This window comes from Gorilla gorilla, chromosome 16 (genome assembly GCF_029281585.2).
Source record: "Gorilla gorilla gorilla isolate KB3781 chromosome 16, NHGRI_mGorGor1-v2.1_pri, whole genome shotgun sequence".
NCBI classification, from domain to species: Eukaryota; Metazoa; Chordata; class Mammalia; order Primates; family Hominidae; genus Gorilla; species Gorilla gorilla.
The window spans coordinates 68559037-68575230 of record NC_073240.2 but is presented as its reverse complement, the minus strand read 5'-3'; the positions used below and the strand labels follow the sequence as shown (position 1 = coordinate 68575230).

The 16194-nt window shown below is 39.6% G+C and overlaps 1 protein-coding gene across 6 annotated transcripts in view; it reads right to left on the bottom strand.

Annotated features, from left to right (window-relative positions):
- MAP2K5 (mitogen-activated protein kinase kinase 5) overlaps positions 1–16194 on the bottom strand; it is a 264622-nt gene that overhangs the window by 24389 nt on the left and 224039 nt on the right. For all 6 annotated transcript variants that reach the window (XM_055362709.2, XM_004056378.5, XM_004056379.5 and 3 more), the window contains 2 exons: positions 12847–12908; positions 9825–9870 (listed from right to left, as the gene is read on the bottom strand). In XM_055362709.2, the coding sequence (XP_055218684.1) occupies positions 9825–9870; positions 12847–12908 (108 nt within the window). The remainder of the gene's footprint in view (positions 1–9824; positions 9871–12846; positions 12909–16194) is intronic.

Sequence of the window (16194 nt, the reverse complement as noted above, 5' to 3'; positions counted from 1 at the left end):
TCCCTGTGAATGCTGAATAAACTCAGGCCTGGTCACTGTGAGAAGAGAGGCGCCTACTGTGAGGCGCTGAAAAAAAAATTAACTAAAATCAGGCTGTATGAAATATTTAGCCTTCCAGTATATCACAGGGGTTTGAAAGTGTAAACAAGACAAAAATCGATTCCTCGGTGCCCTCAAATCAATCCCCCAAAATGGTTAGGGCATCTGTTTCTGCTAAATTTTGTTTACATCGGCAGATTTGCCTTAATTGCAGTTGTTTATCTCTCATTGTCCCTGGGGCCCTAATCTCCCGATTACTAATACTTAACACTCATTTCACATCTAAAGCTACTTCTAATCCTCAACAGGTTTTGGGGGCTCTTAAAATTATTGAAACCGCAGAGGCGGGAGACACTGCCTCTTTGTGAAAGGAACATTTTCTTATCTACTACCAGCTGGGCCCAATCATCACCAGGGATGGCTACAACAAAGGTGCTAAAAGGCTCTTCCACAATGACTGCTGCTCCACTGGGGATTCAGAGGATAAAAAAGAGCTTTGATGGAAAAATCTGAACAAGAGGCTAAAGCAGTCCAGCCAAATAAAGTTACTGTCATAATCAAATGCTGTCAATCACCATGAAAATCCAATTAAAAATGTTTCAGCACAGCCCTCTTAAGTGGAAAAAATGTACCCTATTTATACAAATTTTTGTCAACGCCACACCAATCCCACAATTAGAAAGTCCTGCTATTAATTGAATCCCCCTCCCCCGCAAATTTAGAAAGAGATGCAGGCCATTCAGAAGCCTTCTGAGGACGCTAAGACACACACAGGCTAACAATTAAGAGTTAATCGGGTTACATTTGAAAATTCCATTTTCATTTGTGTCAAGGGAACTTTTGCACAAATAAATGAATGGTACCTATTCTCCTACTTCAGAATCAGTGACCATTTATATGAAGAGAACAGAGAAACGGTAAACCAGGATACTGGAAAGAAACTAGTCCACGCTCCAGCAAATGTCTCTCGGTAGACCAAGGCCTAATGTTTAATTCTAATCTTGAAAATTAAATAGAGGACGGTAGGCCCAAATGTCTCTACTGCCTTTCTGCAGTCTCTAAATGGCCAAGTGAACCTCAAATTATCTGCAGGCAGATTTGGCCCCTCAAATAACTCTGTATCCGAAACCACAAGACTCACAATCCCCAAAGGTCTCTCTCAAAACTGCTACAAATTAAAAAGCAAACAACCCATTAAACAAATCCAGCTGGTACAACTGTAAATAGGAGCTTTCTAATATTTTCCCCAGCTCTTAAAATTCCTGGTTAGACTGGTTAATAATTGATAAGAACTGCACCTATTTATCGGTGTGTACTCACAGGAAAACAACTTTGCTACCTTCAACAGCAATTCCCAAATCCCAGGGACTAGCTTTAGGATCCTTTTATATTTCTCCCACAAACGGCTGAATGTCTCTGGTCTTTTTCAACTGAATCCATTATTCCCAAGAGCTGGGGAGTGGGTGGCATGCATCTGATGTGCTGACAGATAAAAACCTTCAGGTCCCCTGTCATCAATCTAACAGGCAAAGATGGTGCTAGCCAGGAGGTCTCCTCTAGGTTTTGGCTCTCTAATAACCTCTGGATGTGGAGTTACTTGCTTGAGGTAAATTCTCAAGTGGTCAGAATGCATACCAAAGATCATATGTGCTGCTGATCACCACCTGGTTAGCACCTCCTAGCTCTGTCCATACATCCAAGGTGGGATGGCTAAACCCTGGTGTTGGTTCTGAATGGTAATCCTCATGCTATACTGGTTGTTAAATCTTTTGAATATTATCCCTGCAAATATTGGAACATCCTAGAAATTTTATTATTTTGGCACCAAATTTTCTAACCTAGATGACCTCTCCTAGCAGGAAGTCAAACAAAAACCTTTTTTATCTGGCCATGTATTCTAGTGTGGCCACCCTAATTTATACTGTATATTGTAATGTCCAGGGATTGCTTGTTCTTGGATTAGTTTCTTCAGCTTTACTCTGAGTTCCTGGAGAACCAGATACATGTCTTGTTTGTCTATCTGTTTAGTGTCTACTTTCTCTGCACAGTGTTTTACTGGATTGGATTAGAGAGAATAGCATGTGCAACCAACACTGTTTTGCCTAAATGACAGCAGACTAGGATAGGCACTGAATTATAAGATCATGATCCTCCTTCAAGGAACTTACAATCTAGTGGAAGAAAAAAGGTATTAAACCAGTGAGTTTCCCCTCTGGCTGTCCTTGTAATCACCTAGAGAACTTTAAAGGTTAAAAAAAAAAAAAAAAAGTATCTGCTCCCTGGCCAGAGCTTCTTTGATCTAGGTTAGGATCCAGGTATTTTTTTCTTTCACCTTTTAAACCTCTGAGGTGACTCTGATGAGCTGCTAGGGTTGAGAGCCGCTGTACTACATGGACTAAGTTGTGGCCATAAGATGAATATATAATTAAATGCTGTTCCAACCTAGACACAATACATGCTGAAGGGCTTCAGAGAAGGAAGCAAGCAACTGTAAAGGCGAAGAGTAGGGAAAAGCCGCAGGGAGGAGGACCAAGACCTTCCAGGGGAGGGGAGAGGAGGCTCTTTTAGGCTGACGGCACCACCCAAATAACAGAAAGTTCTAATGAGCTGAGTCATGGCCAATGAGGAACTAAAGTGTAACATACTTTAAAGACCCACCTTAGCCTCCCGCTGCCGCAAATCTGGCATGGCACTGAAGAGCAGCCCAACTGATCCACTTTACTGCATCCAAGATAACCAAACTCTTCCTGTGCTCAGTGAATGCTACACAGCTTCACTGTGCCTTGAAACAAGATACTAGGAAGATGACAGTCCAATAAAACACGAAAGAGGCATTACAGACATGAGTTCAAATAACTACAACCTTAGGCAAGTCATCATCATACTAAGAGATCTGACTTGACTGATGGAGGAAAAAAGCTATGCTTAACTGGGAGATTAAATCTGTCAGATCACCATGATCAAGGAATGACAGACTTTATCTATATCTCTCTTGCTATGTGCATGCATATAAAGACATATACATACACACACATATTTATCTGCTAAAGTCTTGTGAAAAGATTAAGTGGTCACATCTATGGAAAAACAAAGCCTGTTTTCTTAGGGTTATAATCTCTCTGTTCTTGCTGAAGTGCTAATGTGTCATCAAAAATTCAAATTAAAGCTGTCTGATTTAGTGCTATCTCAAGTATCCAGACAGTGATTCTGCCGTTGTAATTATATGCAATTAAAAAGCTAAAATCAACTTCTTTACTAGTGGGTTCCTCTTTATAAGCAGACACAAACAGATGATTTTAATGGCCTTCAGAACTTAAAAAAAAAATTCCATGGTTGTCAGCTGGACCCTACGTGGGGACCCCTTGCTGTTGTGATGACTTTTGTGCATGATGGAAATACTCAGCTGAAGTTACAATCCCAGCCAGTATTTCTCACTGCAAATTCTGGGCGGCATAGCTAATGAGCTACTTCCAAATGAACAACTGAAAACAAACTGATGTTTACAAGAATGAGTGGCCAGACACATTAGGAGTCTGGCCCTAAAGGTTCATTTTAAAACACACTTTATATGACACAGGCAATACCTAACTGTAGTGAACTACATCCAAGTTCACAATTTATTAACCATCATTAGTATTTTAAAAAGCTTAGATTTTTGCAAGCACAGGGTGGATGAGCACTCTCTAAGGGGGCTATGGAAATGCACCTTTCTTCATATTTGCGCTCAGGGCACAGGTAAGCCCCGGATCAAAGTAAACCGAAACTTATCTTTGGCACGTTTAGTAGAATGTGGTGATCATTTTGAATTGATCTGAGCCCCGTGCTTCTAGTAAACAGTAACAGGTAAGAAATCCCCCTACCCTTCTGCTAACCGCAAAGGATCACCCTGCTCTCACAGAGGTAAGATCCTTTTCCATCTTTCCTCGTGACTTCTCTAAGACTTGCTGGTGACCCCCTTGTTTACCTGCCTTCATAAGACCTCAGAACCCTCCCTTTTCTTTGAGCCATTCCTCATTAATAAACACTCTCCCTACTGCAATAGCCCTAAATAAAATCATCTTCTTAATTGTCCAGTGCATTTTGTCTTTCACAGTGATCAGAAGATTTGGGTCTAACAATGAAACAAAGCCATTTGGTGTGAAGCCCAAAGTCACACTGGAATTTGAGTGTTGGAGAGACAAAAATCTAACATCATGGTTACCCTGATTTTTAAAGGGACCACGCAGATGTGCAATTTATCATATACCTTGATTAATTGAGAGAACAACCAACCATACTATCTGAAAATGTAATTACAATCAGGTTTGGAAAAGCAGAAAAGCTACCAGTGACAATTTAATTTAGAGGAGTTAAACAAGTTAACATCTCTTAGTAAGTAATTAAATGTTTAAACAGATTTTTCTAGAGCAGTTTGGTGTTTATTAGCTCCCAAACATTACCACCTCTTATACATAAAGCCTTAGCTGAGAAATGAGATGCCTTCAAGTTTGCAGCTGCTGGGATGACATGAAGGAAAAAAATCCAAGAGCGCTATTCTGATTTTAACTGATACCCCACCTTCTAGGACCCATGCCAACTTGTTGTATTTCTAATGCCACTATTTACTTGCTGTCTAAGCAAAATGTCAAATTTCCATTGCAAACTGCATCCTGTGTTTCTTTTTAGGTGCCTGAATTGAAAACCAAACCTGAGGAAATGCTAAACGCCTTTAAAGGATGTCCTACTCTGGAATGTACAAGGAGATGCACAAAATAACAGGCATTACTAGAACCTAAGGAGAAAACCCATGTTTTTAAACAATTACTAAAGCAGTATAGTAATAGCATAAAGACAATTTCTTCGCCAGCTTGTTTCTCTGAAATTCTCGCTGCCACTGAACAGCTAGAACAGATAATAACTATTAGTAAATCAAACTCCTCTGCAATATCCAGCTGTGCCTCACGCATTTACATACAGATAGAATGGGTATATGTTTTTAATATGTATGTGATACGTACTTTTACCACAGCTGAAGTGCATGCTACAAAGGAGGGGGAGAATGGGAATCAGATCAGCATGAGATAATAAAGTGGCCTAGATAAAGTATTAGCCAGCGATTGATCTCAAACCGGGATGCTGCTTCTTCTGACCTGATTACTTACTATGCATAGATTCCATTAAATAGAGCTTAGACACTGAAAGCTTCTGGAAACACTCTAAATGCATAGAAAGATCTACCGTACTCTGAGCCCAAATTGTAACTGTGTGGGTGCCCACAGCCCACACCTTCCCCGTTCAAGTTAAGGCCCACAATCAGGCTAGGCAGGGAAGTTAAAGGGCTGCCTGACAGCTGGTGCAAAGCCCTGCTGAACCCCATAGAAAGCACCCCACCCCCACCCTCAAGCAAGCACTCTCCCGCTGAGTGAACACTTCCCTCCCTACAGTCAGCTCCTGGCCAAGTAACTCTAAAGGACAGAAGCAAGGGAGCTTAACAATCATTGAGGGTCAGGGTCCCCTTTGAAAAATGTAGCAGTCATGAATTCCTCTTTTTGGATGAAAAGGCACGTCTCCACATGCACAGATAACTTCGGATGTAATTTCTGGGGCTCTGACTTCCTAAAGTCACAGACCATTGGTCAAGGGCTGCCCCCTCGGTTTTGCAGATAAAGACACTGAAGTGGAGAGGGGATGGGGAGTTGGCTGAGGTTACACAGTGAAGGGATGTGGTGGAGGTTCTCCCTGCTAAGTCACATCCTGACCTTAGCTACCAAATAACTCTGAAGGATGATTAATTCCTCAGAAGGAATTCCTTGTGGTTTAGAGAAGCAAATGGTCTATACAGTAATATCTCACATACCCCTTTCATTTAAAAATATGTAAACACAGAAATTGAATAGCAAAACCAACCTGAACCCCCATCTTAATGCTCTCATCTTAGGTTGTCTTTGTCCCTGAGTTTAAGGATCTGATTTTTATGTTTTTGCATCCTTCAATTTGATTATTGACATTTAAGGGAAATTTCTCTACCATCTTTGCATTATCGCTGTCTCCCTTCTTGCTGCAGTCCCACCAATCCTTTCTGACTGGCAAGGGGCTGGCTTTTTCCCACATAAGCCATGGAATCCCTGCATTTTTCTGAAGGCCTGCTGGGCATTCTGTCTGCTACCTCCTCAGGGTCTCTACTGTCTGAAAATTTGTCCCTAAGTTTGTTGGTCCCAGTTCACAGAGCTGGGGCAGCACTGACACAGGTCTTTCCTGGGAGTTGCAGCAGCGTGATTTAAAAGCAGATTATTTAATAATGGAATCATTATCACAGGAAAAGAATTGGAGGCAGAGGTGGAGGTGGGGGTGGGGGTGGGGTTCTACCTGTCTTGTGTCGGTATGCTGAATGTTCTTGGCTGCCTGCACGCTTAGTTTACCTTTAAAGCAGGGTTTAAAGCTGACTCCTGATTTCTGCAATAGGCTCTTAAAGAATTGAAAGTCACACCTTTCCCAAGGATGAGGGACCTCCCTATACATGAATGGGAGTCCATTCAAGAGAATTCACTCAAGAAAAAAGATCCATGTGGATAAGTGTGGTGTTCCCAGGGTTCCTTGTATAGAAGTGGAATGTCTTAAGAGATTGCCCAGCTGGTGGTGAATATGTTGCCTGTTTGAACTCCACCAGGTCAATGTTGAAGAGGTTTCTGTTCCAGCAGGCACTAGAGGCTTCACATTGCTCTGAAAATGTCTGAGACTGAGATATACTCATGCTTTGCCCATCCTGTTTCCTTTGCCTGGAATGGCCCCTTCAAAGCTCTCTATTAAAATTCACTTCATCCTCCAAAGGCCCTTTTCAAATGCTATCTTCTCTACCCAGTTTTTCCTCATTTCCCCAAATGGATCTCCACAGAACCCTGCAGTTCTTTTATACTAGTTACTTCATTCTAGTTATTTGTATACTTGCTATAGCTCCAAAAGATTATCTGTGTGGCTTCCTCTACTTTATATCTTCTGCTGAGTCTAGAACAAGACTGTGCACAATGGTATATCAACTAACAAATTCAATTATTTAATGGGGTCTGAAATCTCTTAGGATGATGCAGATGCTGATAAAACTTTTGAGAGAACTTCTGATGTAGCTTAATGGCTACATGCCAGAAAACCACAGCAGCTGAAACGTATCCTGGCCTCCCCAAAATGTAAGCATTAAAGGAATTTCTTGGTCCAACTTTAAAATACTTCCACTTAGGATATAAAGACCGAAAACCATCATAAGAACAACCACACAAAGTAGAGGGGATAAAATATCTAAACAACTAAATGAGTTCTGACACTGATATTTTAATGGTCTCCAAAGTCTAACATTGAGTTTTACATTAATCTTTAAGACTGACATGGTCAAAAACTGCCAAGATGATGATTTTATGATTCGATAAGGGGTATTCTGGTATAAACAGTGACCTCACCACCTAAGTGCCCACTCTGCATGGCCCAGACCCAGGAGTAAGGGTGATCTAGCCCACCAGTCCTACATTCTGATTTACTTAGGCTGAGACTTGCTGTGTTCGCTGGTCAAGGTCACACCTGGAGTTCATATAAGAGTTCCCAAATAGTGAATCTATAACTTCCAGTATTTCCAGCTGCCCATCTCTAATTTTCTTTCTTTGATTTAGAAATGGAGGCCTACAGGGAAACCTTGACAATCCTGCAGGCCTCACATTTGAAGCAGCCCATGCAGCCCATGCTGGTACCCTGCTGGCTGGAGTTACCGTGCTTGGGAGATAAACTGCTCTTTTTGTGAAAGGCACAGGCCCCCACCCAGGTGACAAATGGGCTCTACAGTTCATGCATTCCAGAGGAGGCTCTCGGCTTCCAGATGGGAGCACCATCAAATAGGTTGTAGGCGGGGAGAGCAAAGGAAAAATTAAAGCCATTAATATGCTGGAAGGAATAAAGAGGCTGGTTCCTTAAGATTGGGCCCCTAGGATGTGGCTTAAGTTCCTTAAGATAAAGGAAAACCCACTTTCTTTCCCATCCCCTATTGGGCCCAATCTTTTGCCCAAAGTCCAGGCAGGGCTCACTCTCTGACCACAGCAGCTTCACATATAGTCTATTGTTCCCTGCCTCCTCACTGAGCCCTGCCAAAGCAGTGGTGCCTCACCACTGCTATACCTCTGGGAATGCATTCATTTAAAATCAAACAGTGAGCAGTACTAGAAATAATGTTAAATTAAGTATGGAATGGTGCTTCCTGTGACTACATTTTTCATTGTATTTTATTGATTTATTGATTTATTGATATTTATTAATTTAAAATGTGGGACAGCACACAACAGGGTATAGAGTTGTAAAGAGATATATCTAAATACCTATGTTCTCTCTCTCTCACACACACACACACACACACATACACACACATCACTTGCTTTCAAGGCACTGAAAGTACTCACCCTTTAGCCTTGTCTTTATGATGTGCCACCCTGGAGTGGTGTTCCTTACCAACATATACATCCATATACATTTATGGGCATATGTGTGATCTGCAGATGTTTTATTTATAAGTGGCCAACTCATTGCAGCATTGAAACATGCATTTACAAACAAATATCTGTTTTATGAAACCCTATTCCTTTGTTTTAATAGCTGAGCTATCCAGCCATAGCACAATAATGCACAAGGTAAGTGGGTCTCCATCTCTAGAACCTGTTCCAAGTTTTCTCAAATGTGACTAACTGCAAGAATTTCCCAACCATCACAGAGACCAGAAAAAGAGACCAGTTTATTCTAGACATGAAACCTGCAGAGTTATAAATTGCAGAGGTTTTTAGGGGTGATCTTTAACTTGAAACTACCCTGAAAACTGAGACTTTTGCTCCAGGGAACATGAAGGAGGAAAGTACCTTCCTGAAAAGCATTCATGATGCAAAAAGGAAACGTACTGTTATTTTATATTCGAGGATGAAATCCACATTATAAGGAAGTTGGGGCACTGAAACTGTTTATTAGGTTGGAATACAAAGGACGAAAACCTCTAAACTGGTATCTGTAAAATGCATATTGTTTAAAGAAGGTGAAAGAAAACTGGTAGGAATTTGCTCTGACTGTAGTAATCTAAAGGCAGGGAATGGTATGCAAAACATTAGAAAGAACAGACTATAATTATTATTTACTAATGCTCGATCCTAACGTTATTCTAACAGCTTGTGCATTGTCAAATCAACAATCTGCACTAAACAAATGACCATTTGGGAATTGTTAGGGAGCATCTCTGTTCCTCTCCCTGCTTGACTAAAAACTGTCATTTGCAATCAAAGAAAGCTGCCTTGGAGCTGAGAACACAGCACTCGCAGCCTTGTAGCTGTGTCTTTCTGAGGAAAGACCAAAGATTCACATTAACTTGATCTTTTGCAGCCAGTTTAATTTCATTCTACATGAATCTAAGAGGACTCCATGCCATATTCAGAAATTTTCTGCAGAATTGCACTAAAAACTTATTGCACTGATGATCTTCTGTTACCAATCCTCTGAATTCTAAAAGGTTTAATAGCAAATGAGGATAAAGAGTAACCTACATTAAGTTTGTGACCCTTGATGAGGCAAATGAAAAGAGCTCTGCATTAACTTTCAAAAAGGTGGTGGGTTTTTAAAAAGTAAAAACTATTACCTGAGGATATGAGCTTCAAAAACATCTACCCAAATGAAGTAAATAATGTTGCCTTTTCAGAGCCTATGGCTGTTTCAAATTCCATTCTGGACTTTTAAACAGAATGTTAAACATAAATATATAACTGAGAATTCTAATGTAACTAAAAACATTCACTTACCATCAATTCTTCAGGTGCTGGCCTTTCTTTTGGCTGTTTTCGCATACTATAGTGGAGAGAAAAAAACCCCTCATGTTATCTGTGTCATTTGTATATTTTTGCTATAATTTCTACCAATGGCTATTTGTACTGGAATTTGAATGTTTTCAAAATACATCATGTTCAATTCTTGGCCAAAGTATTAGCATATGTTCCCTTTCTTTTATTTTGATCTTTACTTAATCAGATTTCTGGGGGAAATTATGAGTAAGAAACAAAAAGCTTTTTCTTACTTTTTCACTTAAAAAATATTTTGCAACACAAATAAAGAATGAATTTAAATTAAATGTATCCTAATTCTACTTTTGAAGCTAATGTGAAAAAAGCAGCAATATTCTCTTATTGACTCAATTATCAATTTATTTCAAACTTATATTTAGAGAATATACTTTTTTTTTGGTAATTGGGATAAGACAGTAAGGAAAGAAACATGACTGTAGAGTCAGATGAGAATACATCTCATTCTTTCACTGTTACTCCGAATGACAAGAAGTATATAAAACAGGTCAGGAATCTAGATAATGCTACAAAATTAGAAGTGTGTTGCTATAGATTATCTTGACTTGCATTTGTTTTGGCAACAAGGCAAGTTGATAATTCATTAAACCGCTGTGGGACAGCTAAATTTGTTTAAGCTGCTTAAAGAATCACATTCTTCATGCAAAATATTTCTTGTCTTCCATGCAATAGATATAATTAGTAGCTGTAACATGTACTTAGCTATGTGATGAAGCACTCACACATGGGATGGAGGTGACTGCGGGCAGCTGCCTACTTGATGGCCGTATTTGTTCTAAACTCAGAGTGTCCGTGGGATAGTCATGAAAAGAGATTGCTGCTTCTATCACTTGGAAAAATCACACGGATGCTTTTTTCTTTATAAGGCACTCTTCTAACAAGCAAGAAGAAAACTCTTCTTATAATCTCTGCATTTGCTGACAATACTTTTTTTAAAATAGATTTAATGATCATTTGGTAAACAAGAATCGGAGTTATGAACCATTAATGACATTTGCCTTCCCTATAAATAACCATATGCACCTCTCAAACACTGCATCCATTAGCAACTAATTCAAGCTGTCTCGCCAGTGGAGTTGGTAACAGTCCTAATCTGACATTCCAAAGTAGCTGTATCTCTTGGGAAAACAAGGCTATTACCCACTATCATTTCTGTTTTGGCTTGACATCTGTGGAAATTTGAATGCAGGTTATCCCTCCCTCTGTCTCCATAAAACTTTTAAATAACAGCTGATTAATTTTTTGGACAGGAGGGAGGTGAAGCCTTATCCACTTTTCTCCCTGCTGCTCAGACCAGCCCCACCCCCAGGTTGGTCTCAGACCACACAGCGAGATAAGATTAGCACTGGGATCCTGTCACAAATCCAACATCTCCTCCGGAGCAGAGAGGGTGATGCCCAAATCAGGCGCTCCAGGCAGTAGAGGAATCGCATGGTTTGTGTTTCAATTTTTGCATTTCAAAATGAGGCATTACCATGTGTAAAACACATGGTACACATTACCATGTGTTTTAAGAATTCCATGTAAAGGAAATTAAGAGGGATATACATTTCTGGGTAATGGTTCTAACATCATTAAGGAGCTTCAAACCAGCTCAGGATTCCAGTGTTTAATCAACATGTACGCTTTTTTCCGACATGGCATGCTTTGGAAATAAAATGTTTTCAGAGTAAAAATAGTTCTTAAAAGCTACACAATATTATATAAGTATTTTAAATAAATAGAAACAGTGTTAATAAAATTTTTTTAATTGGGGAGAAAAATTTCTTCCTCACATATATTTTCTATGGAATATAAACTGCATGAGACACTTTTATTAAGAGGTAACATGTTACACTTAGTCAAAAAGGTGATAAAGCTTGACATTTATATTAAGGAATATTTCTTGGTTTCCCTTTAGCATAATCATTGGACAGATCATAGTGGGAGGGGAAGGGGATGGCACACAACGATTTTGGTTAGCAAGAATCCTGATAACATTACTTTGCCACACCACAGAACCAAGGGTTTCTTCTGGTAGGGTCTGCCCATTCATTTTCCACCAGTGGACATGACTCTGGACTTAGGTGAAGGAGGGAAAGAAGACCAACGTGGTTAAGAAGGAGTTGCGGTTGGTTTTGTCTCCTGCTTTGAGGACAATGATTCCTATGTTCCTGAATTCCTCCTCTCTCCTAGGTAATTCTCTGTGCTGGAGTGAGGGAGAGGGCAGAGGAATACCTGGGCCTCCCAAGGCCACATGAGTCCTGCAGGACGAGGGAAGAGGGGAATGATGGTGAAAGGGGTAATAAAAGACATCTGCGTTCTGCTAGGAGGAAAAAGGCAGAAGGCTGGCAAAGAACCCTTGGCAGTAAAATGCTTGTTTCTTCAGATATAAAATGACAAGGAGTTGCCTAGAGGCTCTGAGGGCCCCTGTGGCTCCTCTCATTTCTTTAAGGGTTAAAGTGGGCTGAACTGTTTTCATAGTCTTCCAAATGTCAAAATTCATTGAAATGGGACCCCAGTATTGTATTTAAAAAACAATCAAAGATAAAAGTTATTTACTGAAAATCCGATGAATTAATAAACTATGCTGCTTCCACTAAGTGACAGACAGTTTTATGGGTAACTTGAGGTTACATTAATAAAAATAAGCTTCGTACGTCCGTTCAATAGGGGCTATAAAATTGTGTATTTCTTTTTTTAAAAAAGGATGGCAACAGTATTTGTGCTTAAAGAAGTATCATGACTTTCAGCAGTTTATTAAATCAGGAAAAAGGCTCTGAAGTATGCTTATGACCCTTTGTGTAAATAACGTTTACATAATTTAAACAATTTCTTCAGCTTTGCTGCCCCATCTGCCCAAGGCCCCGAAGTCCCTCCTGTCTCCAAAAGGAAGCAGGGAGAGCCATAAGGTCTCACGGAGCTGCCGAGTTAATGGCATGTATCATTTACATTGAGGGCATGGCATGTTTGTAAACGGGCTCACCACTGAGTGATGAAATGTACAAATGGCTCCGAGAACTCTCCAACTGGAAGGACGGGCGAATCCTGTGATGGAGGAAAAACATGTCACCAAAAGTCACAACAGTTCCTTCTCTTTCTTTATATTCCCCACCCACCCATATGAAGGATGAGTATAAAGATGAATACAATGAAAATAAGGCCTCACCCAATTAAAAAGACTGTCTTTACCTTATTCCACACATTTAGGTAAAGATGCCAAATTTAAAGCCACACATATTTTACAATGGTGAGAAACATGAGAGCTGAGAGAGAGGGGAGGTGAAAAAAGGACAATGATAGCCACAGGGTAGGAGAGAAGGTAGGGAAAGTGTAAATGAGAAATTAATGATTATTTAAGTAACACACAAATGGTCTTGTAATTAACAAAGAGCTGTGAAATTATTCTTGTGTTGACCTTTGTTTCTTTTACTGGATTTGCTATTTATTTACACTTTCCTTTTTATTTACATTTATTTGTATATTCAACTGCTCTTTACTGTTTGCCCCTAAAAGAATAATTTGGATCAAATTTTTTTTTTTACTTTAATAGAAAGTCTTTTATAGGGGAAGTTGTTTCCTGAAAACGAATTTTAGCCTATTTGCCAGTCTAGGCAGACTCCTCATATGAGAAAGCCAGTGAATTAAGGATACAATGAAAAACTCCCAACTTGACCACCAACCAAAACTAGGATGGAGGTGGGAGTCAGTCAAAAAAGCAGAAAACTACACAGCAACAACCACCCACCACCACATAATACAGAGAGCAAACCCCATCACCGTTTGCAAAGGAAGGCTTTAAGAATTTAGGAGGTTTTCCAAGAATGACAGAGAGCGCCACTGTGTTTATAGTGTAACAGCTCAGGATGTAATGAAATTACACTGCAGAGTACTTTAACAGTCATCTCATTAGACCTACAGTTGGAACAAGAGAGCCACATAAAGTAGGCAGCTGCAAATGACTCCATTCTCATCTATTCTCATTTGCTATTAAAAATACCTTTCGGCGGCTTTTTTCCTCCCTGACATCCCTACACAAAGTGCCCTGCAAAGTATGATACATGCACCTATTTAAATTAACAAAGGAATGACTTATTTTAATCTCACTGTGCTTTGGAGTGCTTTGGCCATTTGGATGAGCAATATATCATTACATACAACCTTCCAGCGCTGCAGGCAAGAAACTCAGAGCATGCAGCATTTGGTGGGAGCCAAACAATTTCTCTAGCACACAACTGTGTCAAATGCATGCATGTATTCATTATTGAGAACGAGAGGAAATAGCTTTGATGTAGTGGAAAAAAGAAGATGATAAAAGCACCTCTGCAATATGTGTGTCATTATCAATGGTGGCAGATAGATACAATTGCACAGCCTCCTATGTGATTAGTAAATATACATATAATTGCTGTGGCCAATTATCAGAAAAATGAGATCAGTAATTACAAGACAGAAAATTAACTAGAACTCTTATTAAGGCTTTGTTTCCAATTCAAACAATTGGAAAGTGCTGGAAAATACAATTAAATCAAAAGGAACTAAGGGGGGTCAAGGCAGCCAAAAAACAAACAAAAACAACAAAAAACAGACAACAAAAAACCCCGAAGAGGCTACAACAAAAGAAACATGAACAAAATGTTTCTTGGTTTTTGCATATCTGTCCTCTTTGAATTTAATCTATTCATCCAGAAGAAGGGATGGTTAGCAATTCTAAAATTAAAATTCTCATCAGTAGAGAAAGGTTAAGAGGAAAAGAAAACAAAGGAAAAATGGGAGTGAAATAAAATCTTGCCAAGTTCAAAGGATTACATGCAGGCATTACACAGAAACGACATGAAAAACGGGGGTGGATGGGTGGCTGATGAAACAGTCCACTCAAAAGAAACAAGACACGAAATAGCATGACAAGTCCTCAATAAAGGTATATAAAATGGCCACAGAAGTCCCATCGGTTTGAAGAGCAAAAATAAAACATGATATCAATTTCAGCTGCAGCCTGTTTTAGGAAAGCCATATATATCACCAAGCCTGCAAGATTCTACAAGGCCCAGTTCAAGAAATGACATTTTACTGTCTCAAAAACCATTAGTAAAAAGATAGTTCAAAGTCTGAGGTGTAAAAATGATGGACTCTGATCAGTGAGGAAGCTTCTCTAAGTCATCGCTTCATGGATTTTTTTTGAGGGTGTAGTACTGAAAGTATCTGAGTAGTAGTTGCTCTAAAATGCAGTATTTAGGAAAATAAAAGCCTGCTATCTTAATGTCGTTCAATATTTACCAAGATGGTTAAAATTCTGGACTGGCTTTCTACAAAGATCTGGTATAAAACATGATGTTAATGTGGGCCTCTTCTCAAAGTATGATATCAAAAGTAAATTAATGAATTACATACTAGCAACTTGATGAAGAGGCCATTTAAAAACGGATGAGAAACAAAATGAGGAAATGTGACATCTTGCATGGGTAGTTAATTTTATTTAAGACCTGATATTGTAGCCTGTTAAGTTCCTCATATTATAAAACTAAGGAACACTGGGTGGTACCCATGAATAATTTATTTCCCTTCTGAAAACGCCAGCCCAAGTCGACTTTGCAGAACCACAGCCAGCAGATTCTCATCTCAGTGGTCCCTGGAAAGAAACACTCATTAAAGATATGGGGGAAATTCTAATCTCACATGCACAATGCCAGATATTTATTTTTGTTTTAAAATCCATGTCTCCTGCACCGCTCAAGGGAGAATTTTCTGAGATGCAGAAGACTGAGTGGTAGGGGGATGGTGAGAATGCCACACATAAACACTGGGCAAAGGCGTTTTCTGAGAGCCTCCAACTCCACAGAAGTATGCAAGCTGTTAACACTCCAAAGGAAAGCAAAGGAATATACCTGAGAGTGTTCTCTGCACTGCAGGACTTGACAGTACACTTTTCTCTTTTTAAAGCAAATAAAATTACAAAGTTAGTTTTGATCAGGATGTGAAAGATCTCCAAGAACCTGCCTATTTTGTTATCTAATTCAAATCTGTGAGGAGGGAGGCATACAGTAAATTTGCGCTCCAGTTTCACTGTAGCTCACAGGAAGGGAAAGTATCTAGTCATCCCGAGGAGTTCAGAGACTTTAGTAAAGCAGTTGCTGCTACTTCCCAAAAATGCCCTCTATGAAATATGGGTTCTGGCAAGATGGAGAAATATATTTCAAAAATATAAATGTGGGTTGAAGAAGCAGTTACAGTGAATTCCCAGTACTGGCTGACACTGACTCTAAATTGTTAATGAAAGTCACTCTCCTTAAGACCTAGGGTGCCACACCTCACCTTAAGGGCTTTTTTTCCAGAT